The sequence below is a fragment of the Ruditapes philippinarum genome, unplaced genomic scaffold (genome assembly GCF_026571515.1).
Source record: "Ruditapes philippinarum isolate M1 unplaced genomic scaffold, ASM2657151v2 ctg10090_1_1_1_1, whole genome shotgun sequence".
In the NCBI taxonomy this organism is placed as follows: Eukaryota; Metazoa; Mollusca; class Bivalvia; order Venerida; family Veneridae; genus Ruditapes; species Ruditapes philippinarum.
Window position 1 is genome coordinate 21,791 of NW_026863839.1, and position 12,294 is coordinate 34,084.

Here is a 12,294-nt window from a genome sequence, read left to right on the forward strand (position 1 = left end):
AACGAAACAGTGCGGAAACTTGCCATTTATAACTTATTATGTATCACTTATTATTTAATTCAGTCGTATATCTCATTTGAAAGCTGTGTATGTTGTAGTCTAATGTATATTATATAATGTATGCAATAAATAAGTTTAAAATATAAATAATTATTAAATTATTATGTAACTAAGATATATTCGACTGAAATAAGTAATAAGTGATAAATAATACTAGTAAGTTAAAAATGATAAGTAATATATTATAATTGATAATTATGTTAAACTTATTTTCGTAAAAAATAATAAGTAATAAATAATAATTTCCTTCCATGGCTTCCGCATTACATTATAAGTTATAAAGATCGTTGACAGGTTATATGGCCCTATATAAACGGCTATTTGTAAATATAACCCGAGCCGTTAGCCCATTACAATCTTAGGAGAAAATATTCTATCCTAATTATCTTCTCGTAACTATATCAGCGAGCAAACATAAGGGTAGTAGTCAATTGATGCGATACTACTATTGAACAAGTGCATGCAAGGATCTTTCCACTGTTGTAACATGTTGTTGAAATATTATTCCGTCGTGATACTGTGTTTTTCGGTCGTCAAAGGAGATTATGAAGAACCTTAATGTTTTTCGAGGTTTGACTATGACGAAAAACTGTTAATGAAATTGTTAGGATTTGAAGACAAAGTACAGAAATTTGAGGATTTTATTAATGGAATTAAGGCACGAGAAGCCAAGGAAAAGGAGAAACGCGATGAATTGTTTGCCGCAGAGTTAGAGAAAGCTAAAAACTTTCAAGAATTCATGAAAGAGCTAAATTCGAAAGAGGAAAAAGAAACAGAAGAACGATCTAAGTTGTTTGCCGCAGAGTTACAAAAACTAGAGCAATACAATAAAGAGAATGCGGAAGAAGTCAAACGACAGAAAAATGTGACGTCAGAAATGCTTGAAAGTGTGGCGAATTCTAAGATGGAGTTTGAAAATGTTCATAAACAAATAAATGAGAGAATGAAAGGTCAGTTCCACATAAAGTATTACAGAAATGAATATCACATTATTAATGTTACTGTAAATAAGTGAAATGGTCGTCCAGCTTAGCAAATCTTACTATAACAAATGCTGGAATTATAACATTTTTATATTAAATTTATCTTTAATTATTCTTGTTATTGCAAATAAGTGATATTGTCTTAATATAAACGGTCTAGCTTAGCAAATTCTACTAAGGCAATTGGTGCAAAAAGTAACATTTTTTTATATTAAATCTATCTATTATAAATTATATATAAACGTCAACAATATTCTGAATAATAATGTTAAAACCTGGATAAAACGCGTGAGTCTATTGTACGAGCTAACATAGTGTAATATTTTCTGTTTTTTTTGTTTTGTTTTTTTGTATATAAGTAATTTCAATTGACAAAGAAAGGTAGAATTGTAAATTATTAGCACGCCTTATATGACTCTGTATGTTATACAAGAGGAAGCAGTAAACAGTTTTACAAGCTTCTCGACAAACAAATGAAATCAGCACAATCAAAACCTCGCATACAATAGAGAAAAACAATATCCTTAAAGAAAGCACAAAACGACCAAATTGAAATGTTGCAGGCTCGGTTTGATTGAGCCTGTTCATGAGCAGCACTGATAAATGTAAGTTTCCGTCCATGCCAACCTAGCGCCAGCTTTAGCAAAATTCAACATTTAAACATGAAAATATGTCTGTAGTCTGTTATCACAAGATTCAAGATTAAAAAAGAATCTTTGTGTTCTAAGGCATCAGGCCCTATATACATACACCATTTTTAATATGGTCCCGTCGCCTTTACAACATTTATAATTGTTATCAAAGACTAATTTTTATATTGTCCATTAAACCATATACATAAATCACAAGCTTCCTTAATGAGTTAATGTCACGTGTACGTATCAATATATAAATTTCTGCAGTTCTTTTCCTACAAATTACCAAATGAATCAATAATTTTTGCGAATATGATTGTATATTTGACACAATTATAAAGAAAGCATGGAACCCCTATGTTATCATGACAAGTTGTACACAAACGTTCTCTTTTCGGGATATTATTTTGTCTGCCTATAATTATTGATGTCACCAAGTTCTTGAGATATCCAGACAAAACCAAAACAATACTTCAACAGTACATGTTTTGTTTTGGTGACTCAATATATTCGACCTACTTCGTCTAGTGACTTAAAAATTAAATTAAATAGCACTGTTCTTTTAAGTAAATCTACATAAAGATCAGACGTGTACAAAAACAGCTTATGCTGTTTGTCATATTAAACAAAATACTTAAGGGCAATCTACCATATTCTCCTAAAACCAATTAATAATACACGACTAACATCTCTTTTTTCATTTTGACTGTTGTCTTCTATTATTGAAGTCCTACAGAAACATTAAGGTCGGTAAATGTATATGTATTTTTGACAATCTGAAAATAACAAGAGAAAGGGTGTCCTTGAGTCTTTTCCTTCACTATTTTAAGCCTTCTTCATGCTCTTTATTTTAGAGAAAGCTCCATGAAAAATATATTCGAATCTAACAAGTAATCTCTTTAAATGTGTGGCTAACACCACTTAAATCAATTTGGCTAAATATCTGAAACACAGCACTAGCAAGGAAAACTTAAAATATAGCAATATCACGAAGCTCAAATATCAACTTCAATTTCGGAACTGTCTATCATATGTTAATTTGACCATAGCAAATTCGAAACTTGCCAAATGAAATTGTATACTGCCTCTTGAGGTAAAACGTTTACGTCTGCTTACAAACTGGTTGGCGGACTTTATCAAAATTATTATCAAAAATCTATTTATTTTTTCTATTATCAAGGTAACTAAACAACGAGTTTTTTGCGATCTCTGTGGCAGAAAACCAAAACAAGAGACGGTAGAATTTTCCATCGTGACTTTCTTAATGTTCCATTATCTAATATGCAATAAATTGTAGAGGTCGCTTATTCTAGTTATTTAACCCTACATAGGATTTTCTTTGGGGGATAATATTCTTCCATTCTAGTGCACAAAAAGTGTGTTGTCAAATCGTGGCTGTTTTAATACCTTTGTCATATTCATATGAGGTGTTGAGTATGGCTGGCAATAAATTGAATGTAAAACGAAACTGATGAATCATTAGACAGGTCTGGACAAGTTTGACAACAAGTCATACTACAATACAGCTACAACAAAAACAGAGTGATATCTGACACCATAGAAACAATAAACAATATGTAGCAGAATGTATCTCAACAAGTTCGACTCCCTGTACGACTTATCAATTGAACATTTGATTTTGTAAGATGATACATGCATTGATATGTAATTGAATACCAACAAAATACTACTTTATTTCATGTTTTCCAGTCTTTTATTGTAATATATCAAATGACTATATTCTGATACATCACTAAATAAATTTATAAAATATAATTTTCACTGTAACCGGACTATATCTGAATGCAGATGAAAGAATAACATAACTTTATGGAATAACTGCAATAAATAAATGCCGTCATACGTACATTTGCTTCTTTAGGGAAAAAGAGTCGATTTTATCACGCTTGGTGTTTAAAATGTAACAAAATAAGAGAAATTTAACAGAACTATATTTCAAAAGTGATGATGTGACGTCATGATCTGATGACGTCATTAATGAGAAAGCGCAACGTAACGTGGCAAAATAAGTAAAAAATATTTATATTCACTTAAAAGGCTTGAAATAAAAATAAAATTTATTTATTTTACATATAAGATTGAAATATATTTCATTCGTGATCACCAGCTATTATAAATTCACTACGCCACTCGTGAAAATATTGCATCTGGTGTTCACTCAGTGAAATATATTTCAATCTTATATGCATAACAAACAAATATCCTCTATATATTACACATAGATCCATTTTTCTACATTTTTTTCTTTATCATTTTGCTTATTTTTTAAACAATATTCTTAATTATTTCAGTGCCACCGGTTGTACACTGTGAGATGCAAACGGATCATCTCACTCGGTTCTCATTAATGACGTTAATTCAACGATCAAAACACTTATGCCAAGTTACAATTAAACATCTGAAATCAATGATTGCAATTAGAATTCCATTTAAACCGTTGGCACAGTGATATGGGAAAAGATTTTCTTCGTATATGAAATAGGAAAGGTTGGTGAAACGTTTCTAACTTGATTTAAACAGTTGTTTATGTCTGTTTGTAACACAACCATACTTTTTCTTAACTTATTCTTTGAGAAATAATGTTCAAACTACGAAAAAATACAAATATTAAGAAAATGATAATTTCAAAACTATGGTTACAAACTTATATGTGAGGTTTATTAAATGGGTTTTTGCTAAAACCCATTGAAATATTTTCATAGTCTCCTGAACATCATGAACAGCCCATCACAATCTTGGGAGAAAATGTATTCAAGATTCTCGTTACAATATGAACGAGCAAATATATATAGGTGATAGTAACTTAATTTATGCGATATAACGCTTGAACGTGTGGATGCAAAGATCTGGCCACTGATATATAATAAATTAATATGATGTTGAAATATTATTCCGTCGTGATACTGTGTTTTTCCGTCGTCAACGGAGAACCTGGAGAACCTAAATGTTTTTCGAGGTTTGACTACGACGAGAAAATTTTAATGAAAATATTGAGAATTGAGGACAAAGTTCAGAAATTCGAGGATTTTATTAACGGTGTAAAGGCACGAGAAGCCAAGGAAAAGGAGGAACGCGATGAATTATTTGCTGTAGAGTTAGAGAAAAGTAAAAACTGCCTGGATTTTTTTAATGAAGTAAAGTCCAGGGAAGAAAAGGAAAAAGAGAAACGCGAACAATTATTTGCGGCAGAGTTAGAAAAATACAAACAAAAGATTTCGGAAGAAACTGAACTATAGAAAAATGTGACGTCAGAAATGCTTGAAAGTGTGGCGAGTTCTGAGATTAAGTTTGAAACAATCCATGAACAGATAAATGAGAGAATGAAAGGTCAGTATTACAGACAATATTACAGATATGGTTTAAAACTATTCTTGGTACTGTAAATATGTCATATTGTTTTAATATAATTAGTCTAGCTTAGCAAATCCTACTGAAACAAATCCTAGAAAAAAATCACAATTTTGTTTAAATAATAATATTAAGTTCATGTAAAATAAAATATACATAAACGTGAACAATATTCTGAAAAAGATTAAATGTTTAAAGCTTAGAGAAAACACATGAGTATATTGAAAAGCTGAAATGATTTACTAATTTATACTGGGGCGGTGGGGATGGGTTGGGGATTTTTGTATTTTTGTCAGTTACCACAGAAACGAAGAGTTGTAAAATATATAGCAAACTTATATGTCTCCGTATGTTATACATGAGGAGGTAGTAAAAAATTCACAAGGCTTCTCGGAAAACAACAGACAGCGTTACAATCTAAACGGTTTTAAACCTCTCATACAATCGCATACAAGTCTCTAACCTCACGACTAATTTGTAAAATAAATGCACTTCATTTTCCAAATAAAAGCATGCATCTCACAGCAAACAATCAATATAACATGCCTAACTTCTAGTGTTTTGACAGCTATTTTTATTGCTAGATAATATTACAAAAACAGTCATTTAAGTCCTACAGAAACATTAAGGTCGGTGTAAATATCATATTTTGCATTGTGTTTTCTTTCTCAAACACCATTAATCTGAAATTATCATTAAAATTAGGTGTCATCCAGCTCTTTTCTTCAACACTTAAAGTCTTCTTCCTACTTTAATATTGAAGAGTTGATTTTCGAGGTAGCTTTATTAATATATATTCGAATCCACAAATCTCCACACTAAAATAAATTAGACTAAATAACTGAAACACAGTACTAGCCATTGAAACTTTAAATTTAACAATTTTCAATTTTATGAAGCTAAAATATCAACTTCAATCTCAAAACTGTAAATTTGACCATGGCAAATTCGAAAGTTGCCAACTGAAACTGTGCACTGCCTCCTGAGGTTTAACGTTTACGTATGCTTAGAAACTGACTGGCTGAATGAGAACTTCTTCCATTCAGTAAAACCGCGTAATTTTCTGAATGTTTAAACATGTCATTACACTTAATTCGATATGGCTTATTTTTCCTTAGAAAACAATTTAATTTAAGAAGAAATTACTACCTGAATCGTCTTTAGTATTAATTTTCAGCCACATGCAGATAATAAAAGTCACGTGGTAAAGGCTACGTAATGATTACAAAATAAATTATTTGCATAAAATTACTTTTAAATTATCAACAGAATACATGAAACTACATCGATATTTATCAACATTGACATGCCTTGTACACTATTAGAACTACAAAATTATATATTAATAAAATATGAAACTTTCAAATAATTTATGTTATAAGAAAACATTTATCTAAAGGTATCTTTTTATCAGATTTTAAACCAATTCTGTCGTTTTTTTAGGGAAAGTTGTTGCGTTCACAGTGACCACACCTAAGGCGGGTGTTACATCAAACTTTTTGTCATTTGCAAAGGTCATTACAAACGAAGGGAACGCGTTTGATACATTGACTGGCAAGTTTACATGCCCTGTTAGCGGGCTCTACTACTTTTCTTTACACATCGTTAAAAAACGGTCACCTAGTGTCGACTATGTCGGATGTTACATTTATCTAAACGGATCATATAAAGTGTTAGCTCACACAAATCCACAGGACGGGTCAAATGGTGCAGACAACGGAAGTTACGAAGCTTCGACGTCGGTGTATTTAAAATTGAATGTTGGAGATGTGGTGATGTTAGATAGTTGCAACAGTGGTATATCTGACCTCGTAGAATCATGGACGTCATTCAGTGGTCATTTAGAACAAGCAGTTTATTAAGTTATACGTTATATTATACATGCATGCATTTTTTAGAATTTGTGTAGCAAAAAGTGCTCAGACTTCTTTCTCACTTGATATTTAAAAGTTCGTATCCAAGTTTTAAATGATAAACACAGATTATCAGCTTATTTTGAAGAGTCTGTTCATTCGTAAAAACAGTGTGTACTTTATTCGATAAGACTTTTAAGTTGAGATTTTTATAAGAAATTTACCCTTTATAAATTTTGAAATGATTGATAAAAAAGCTTTATTTTGTTCAATTTTTAAAATATTATATTTATAGACTGGTTCGAATCCAGTTGTATTCCAATATATGTTTATTTAAATCAAGTGACCCCTGGTTTGTAAAACTATTTTTACATTGTGATTACTATGATTACAGAATACATATAATGAAAGCGAGCAAGTATGATTCAGGTCATTGTCAAACCAATAATAAACGCTGAGAAACAATTTATTCTGTTTACCTACAATATCTATGTATATTAAATTACTTAGACATTCTTTGTAACAATCTATCTATCTATCTAACTGTTGATTGGAAAAGCAATAGACATTTACGGTATTAAATTTTCGACAGAAATTTGTTTTTGTAGTTTCAAAGATTAAGGACAGTGTTATTATTATTTAGCTAGTTTGTTGGCATAATATTGTATTATGTTTGTTGAATTGTCGTAAATTTGTATAACTTTGATATTTATGTATTCTTGTTTTGCTCTTCTTTCAATTGAGGAATAAAAGATATATACAGAGCATTTTTTTATTAGTTTACTTACCAAAGCACTGTGACTGTTGTCTGCACTCGAATGACTTATATTTTAAAGAAAGCAGCAGTAAAATGGACGTAAAAGCAGTTCCGGTGTCAGGATTGAGAATAACAGCGGTGAAAGGGAGATAAATGTGTTTAATTTCAATGTCTTGAAAATGGCATACTACTATACATCGAATCAACCTGAGCTAGTCTTGATTTTTAAAAAACGGATTCTAGGTCTAGAAATTTATGATACATATAAGAATGATTTTCACGTAATCATTCATAGGGGAACATATGGTTCACCGAAATGTGTATCGGTTAGAAAGATCTGTCAGCTTTTGGTTAAACATATATTGGTTAAGTTCCAATATGAGGACGCCATTTTCAAGAATTTGAACAGTATTTTTTTGTATTATTATTTTTTTTATCTATTAAACTATTATTTTACCGGAAACAAGCACTTCTTTTTTAACAGATGAACATTTCGAGGAACCATATGAAGTTGTCCCCCCGTGTGAACCGAGTTAGGCTGGAACCAATGACGTCTAGGTTGAAACGCAAACACCTTAAACACTTAGGGCACTGGTCGTGTAATTGATAGACTGATTCTACAAACTAAATTACTGTCAATTAGGCAAATTTCACCACGGCTTAAATCTGAATAACTTCCTAAATTATGTTTGACATAATTCTACTGTAATTCCTGTAGGTTACTATAGCTGATATATTTAGCTAACTTAGATATCTTGATGATTCTGTGTGACAAACACTTTCAATTGGTAACGCTAGATGATTTTTCATAATCGACCGTGAAACCTTTATCCGTATCACTTAAACCTAACAAAAATAAAAAAGCAGTATTTGCATGTTTGTGCACTTAATTCTGAGTTTACTTTGTGCGTTAAGATAAACTGTACAAGGTACGTAAAAGTATATGTTCAAGTTTCATGTCTTCGGATTTGTGGATTTTTTCTGTTTGGTTATGATTTGGTTTTACGTCGCAACAACACAGTACATGGCGACTTTCTAAAATTGTTTATGGGAGAAAACCTCAAGTGCCCTGTTATGCATTATTTAAGGCACGAATGGGCACCTGAGTAAAACCAAAGACGTTCCGTAAACTAGCTAGCTCACATGCAAGAATCCAAAGTCACAGTCAAAACTCAAACCACTGACGCCTACTAACATTTATAGTAATTTAAAAGAAAAATCAGCATTCACCTAGAATTGATTACTCTAATACGGTATGGTACAAAAATTATATATAAGTTTCGATTACTTCCCTTTGTTAACATTTTAGATGCCTTTGCGATTTTTGAGAGGAGATATAGAAAAAACAACAGTGGTGGTTTTTTATATTTTCTAATTTATTTAGCATTCGACAAACCGTAAAATAAATATACCATTATAAACATTAAAAAAAATGTTCTGATAGCTTTTTTACAATTTTATCTATAATTCGATCAATGTATATCAAAATATACATTTGTACTTCAAAATAATTCTTTACATCAAGTCACAGGGTGGTGATCACTTGATTTTAGGTTACGATAACTTATGGTCACCTCTCATAGCCACGCACAAAACTTAAAAAGGTTTTTTTTTCGCTAATTTTTCGTTATAGTTTTCAATATTTGAATAAATAAAAAATGCCATGTCCAAGGCAAGTGTTTGCTAATTCCAAACTTTCCACGGTAGACCTTTTTCCGCTATGCTTGCAGACATGTTTCTTTGTGGTATACGTAATATTTTTATGAAAATATGCGGTAACATTGTGTCACAATTTCATCAAGCATGTCAGGTAAAGTGCAATAGCTTCATTTAAAAAAAAATTGAAAATGGAATCGGCAAATATTTGTCTACAAAATGGTACATGATTATTATTCAAATATTGAAAAATGTAACGAAAAATTAACAAATACCTTCGAGATAGGCCATTTACGGCGACCCAATGTTACAGAAAACACGTGTCACGTGATCACCCAACCTGAAGATCAAGCTTTTATTGTTGGCCACCTTACAGTATCATCCACTGGTTCATATATGAAATGAAGAGGAAAGAAAAAGTTAAGTTTCCAATGGGGTCCAAACACTGACATCAATTTATCTTTTTTGCCCCTCGTATCAGTAATATAAATGTCGAAATCCATTTCAAAGGAAGTTTTACCCGTGCTTATACCGGCAACTATTATTTTCAGATATGTGTTGGCAATAAGTAAAAACAGTAACAGTAGCCATCCGAGCACTATGCAACATGCATATATCCAATCAATGTATCCGAATATTGCACGAGTTATTGCTATTGGGAAAATCAAGTCAAAGTAACTGGTGTATGGAAGTATATCGTAGTAATAAAATGGCAGACAGTGTACGCTTGCAAATAAAGCGCCCATGAGAGCCCAAAATACGAATACGGTAAAATGTCTGAGATTCCTACCCCCAATACACACCCCGGTAAAATAACAGTGGTGGTCTCGCTTCATTACACACTTGTCACATATTGGACAATGGTGACATCTTGGTGGGCGGGGTCTGTTACACTGTAAACACGGGGCCCACGAGAAATATGGGTATTGGGTTCGCTCGGGTGGCTCCGTGTGGGTTCTGGGTACTTTAGTGGCGACATACATAAAGCTGTCTTGTGAGTCATTAACTTCCATGTTCAGTGATGTAGCGTCTTTTCGAGACCGCATGGTGCTGTCATTATGGTTATTGTTGACAGTATGGCATATTTTCTGTCCAATTGATATCCCGTCCGGAATAATACCGTCACGTGACGGCTTATAACTTGTATCAACGTATTTTATACACAACCAATTCACAGTTAATTGAAAAACAATAAAAAATCCAAATAATCGTAAGCACAAAATAACATTGTCACTATAGTTACTATACAGATATGGAATAGCAAATATTATTCCTACACTCGCGATCCCTGTCATGCCTGTCAGAAATATAGCTTGGGTCATGTAGTCAAATATTCGAAGGTTGAAGTTTTGTACTATAGGCGTAAGCATTTCTAAAATCTCCCACTTTGTTCTACTTAAAGAGTTCTTGAACTTGACAGTGTCGTTGCTCTGCATCTTTGAACCCTGGATGAATGAATAAATGTAACAGTTTATTAACACTCTAAATATATACATAAGGACTAAGATATATAAATTAAAAATGCCAGATAAAAATGAAAAAAGAGGCATATCTGTCAAGTGAAATGGAAATAAAAACCATTGAGAAAAAAAACTGATTCGCAAAAGTTTTTTTTACTTTCTGTCGGTTTCTATTGTGTCAATATCTTAACAGAATTGCATGTGTATATACACAAGGTTTGTATTATGGGGTTTTACATTATTTTCTTTTACATTGAAATACCAGGAAATACTTGCAGGAACCAGTTGCAACGCACGTGCATATTTTCAGTAATTACCCAGTCGTAGTTACAGTCGTTTAAAGTACAACGTAGTTTATTTGGTTTCTACAGAATTTATTTTAGTTCGATTGAGTAGGAAGATATTAACTTAAAAACACACTTTTAAATACGTTCCTGGAACCAACCAGTACTGAGCAATGAGTGTTAAGTTTCTTTCTCAAGGAATTAACGACTTGGCTTTGTCAAAGATTGAACCCATGCGGCTAGCGATTAGATTACTAAGCGTTAACCACTCGACCATGTAGTAATTTATTTAATACAACAAATAGAACATGTTTTAACATTTTTTAACGTTATTCAAAGGTTACTGGTTTCCACTATAGACCATATACATTCTATATTGAAAAAAAAGTACTTCCTATTTAAGTTCACGTCTTAAAACCTTTCCATTCAATTGAAAATTGTCAGGGAACAGGTAAAAATCAAAATAACTTGAAATTTTGCCATAATTGTGTTCAGTTTTATATTTAACTATGAAAAAGTAATCAATAATCCACGTGACCAACTGAAATTTCTATAAATGTGGTTAAGAATGTATTGGTAGCGTTCCAATTTAAAGATAGTAAGGCAGTCTTTTTAATAAATAGGTCGTTTTTAAATTGTATCAAGAAATGTCTTTCATTGTTAATTATTGGTATATAACCATTAACACAAGCTTTTTAAAAACTTACTAATTCAACTCAACAGGACGGTGAAAAAATGAACATAATGTCACTTTAATTACTTTAATTCTTCGGCCAGTTTCAGAAAGCATATAGTCTTAGCTTTTTAATAATGTTGTTTCCTGAAACAGCAATATAAGATATATTTTGATATTACATGTATAACTAACATGAATGCGTCACAATATTCTTGCATAAAAATGCGCACATCGATGTACTGGTATACGTTAACGGGAAGAAAACATGCACTGACGAAACGTTTCTCTTGACCACGTGCTCGGGCTTATAATGCGTGCTAGTGCTTCTACAGATGTTAATGCACGAAACAAGGTGCATTATCCCTCTATTAATGTACAGGATGACTTCAGAAGTCCGATAGAAAGTATAATGACCACCTAAGTGGGCACTTTAATCTCTTTTATTGGACAGCTAAATTTCAGTAGTGCTCGCCAATTTTTTTAAGCCAATCACCGACGAGGATTTTTCAAATTTTCAGGTTACAAATCTTAATAGAACAGATTTTATATAGACTGGACGTT

The 12,294-nt window shown here is 31.8% G+C and overlaps 2 protein-coding genes across 2 annotated transcripts; one reads left to right on the plus strand and one right to left on the minus strand.

Moving 5' to 3' along the window:
• The first annotated feature begins 4,430 nt into the window (after window positions 1-4,430).
• LOC132723452 (complement C1q-like protein 4) lies at window positions 4,431-7,658 on the plus strand. Its single transcript, XM_060708177.1, has 2 exons — window positions 4,431-5,026; window positions 6,491-7,658. Exons 1-2 carry the CDS (start codon window positions 4,954-4,956, stop codon window positions 6,907-6,909), a joined length of 492 nt encoding a protein of 163 aa, XP_060564160.1. The 5' UTR covers window positions 4,431-4,953; the 3' UTR covers window positions 6,910-7,658.
• A 1,082-nt stretch (window positions 7,659-8,740) lies between these two features.
• LOC132723453 (putative ZDHHC-type palmitoyltransferase 2) lies at window positions 8,741-10,753 on the minus strand. Its single transcript, XM_060708178.1, has one exon. The coding sequence runs from the start codon at window positions 10,747-10,749 to the stop codon at window positions 9,661-9,663; it is 1,089 nt and encodes a 362-aa protein (XP_060564161.1). The 5' UTR covers window positions 10,750-10,753; the 3' UTR covers window positions 8,741-9,660.
• Window positions 10,754-12,294: the final 1,541 nt, after the last annotated feature.

Bases quoted from the DNA above. Each gene is read 5' to 3' on its own strand.
- LOC132723452 (XM_060708177.1), top strand. From the start codon at position 4,954: ATGCTTGAAAGTGTGGCGAGTTCTGAGATTAAGTTTGAAACAATCCAT. The intron at 5,027-6,490 runs GTCAGTATTACA...TCGTTTTTTTAG, and splicing joins GATAAATGAGAGAATGAAAG to GGAAAGTTGTTGCGTTCACA.
- LOC132723453 (XM_060708178.1), bottom strand. From the start codon at position 10,749: ATGCAGAGCAACGACACTGTCAAGTTCAAGAACTCTTTAAGTAGAACA.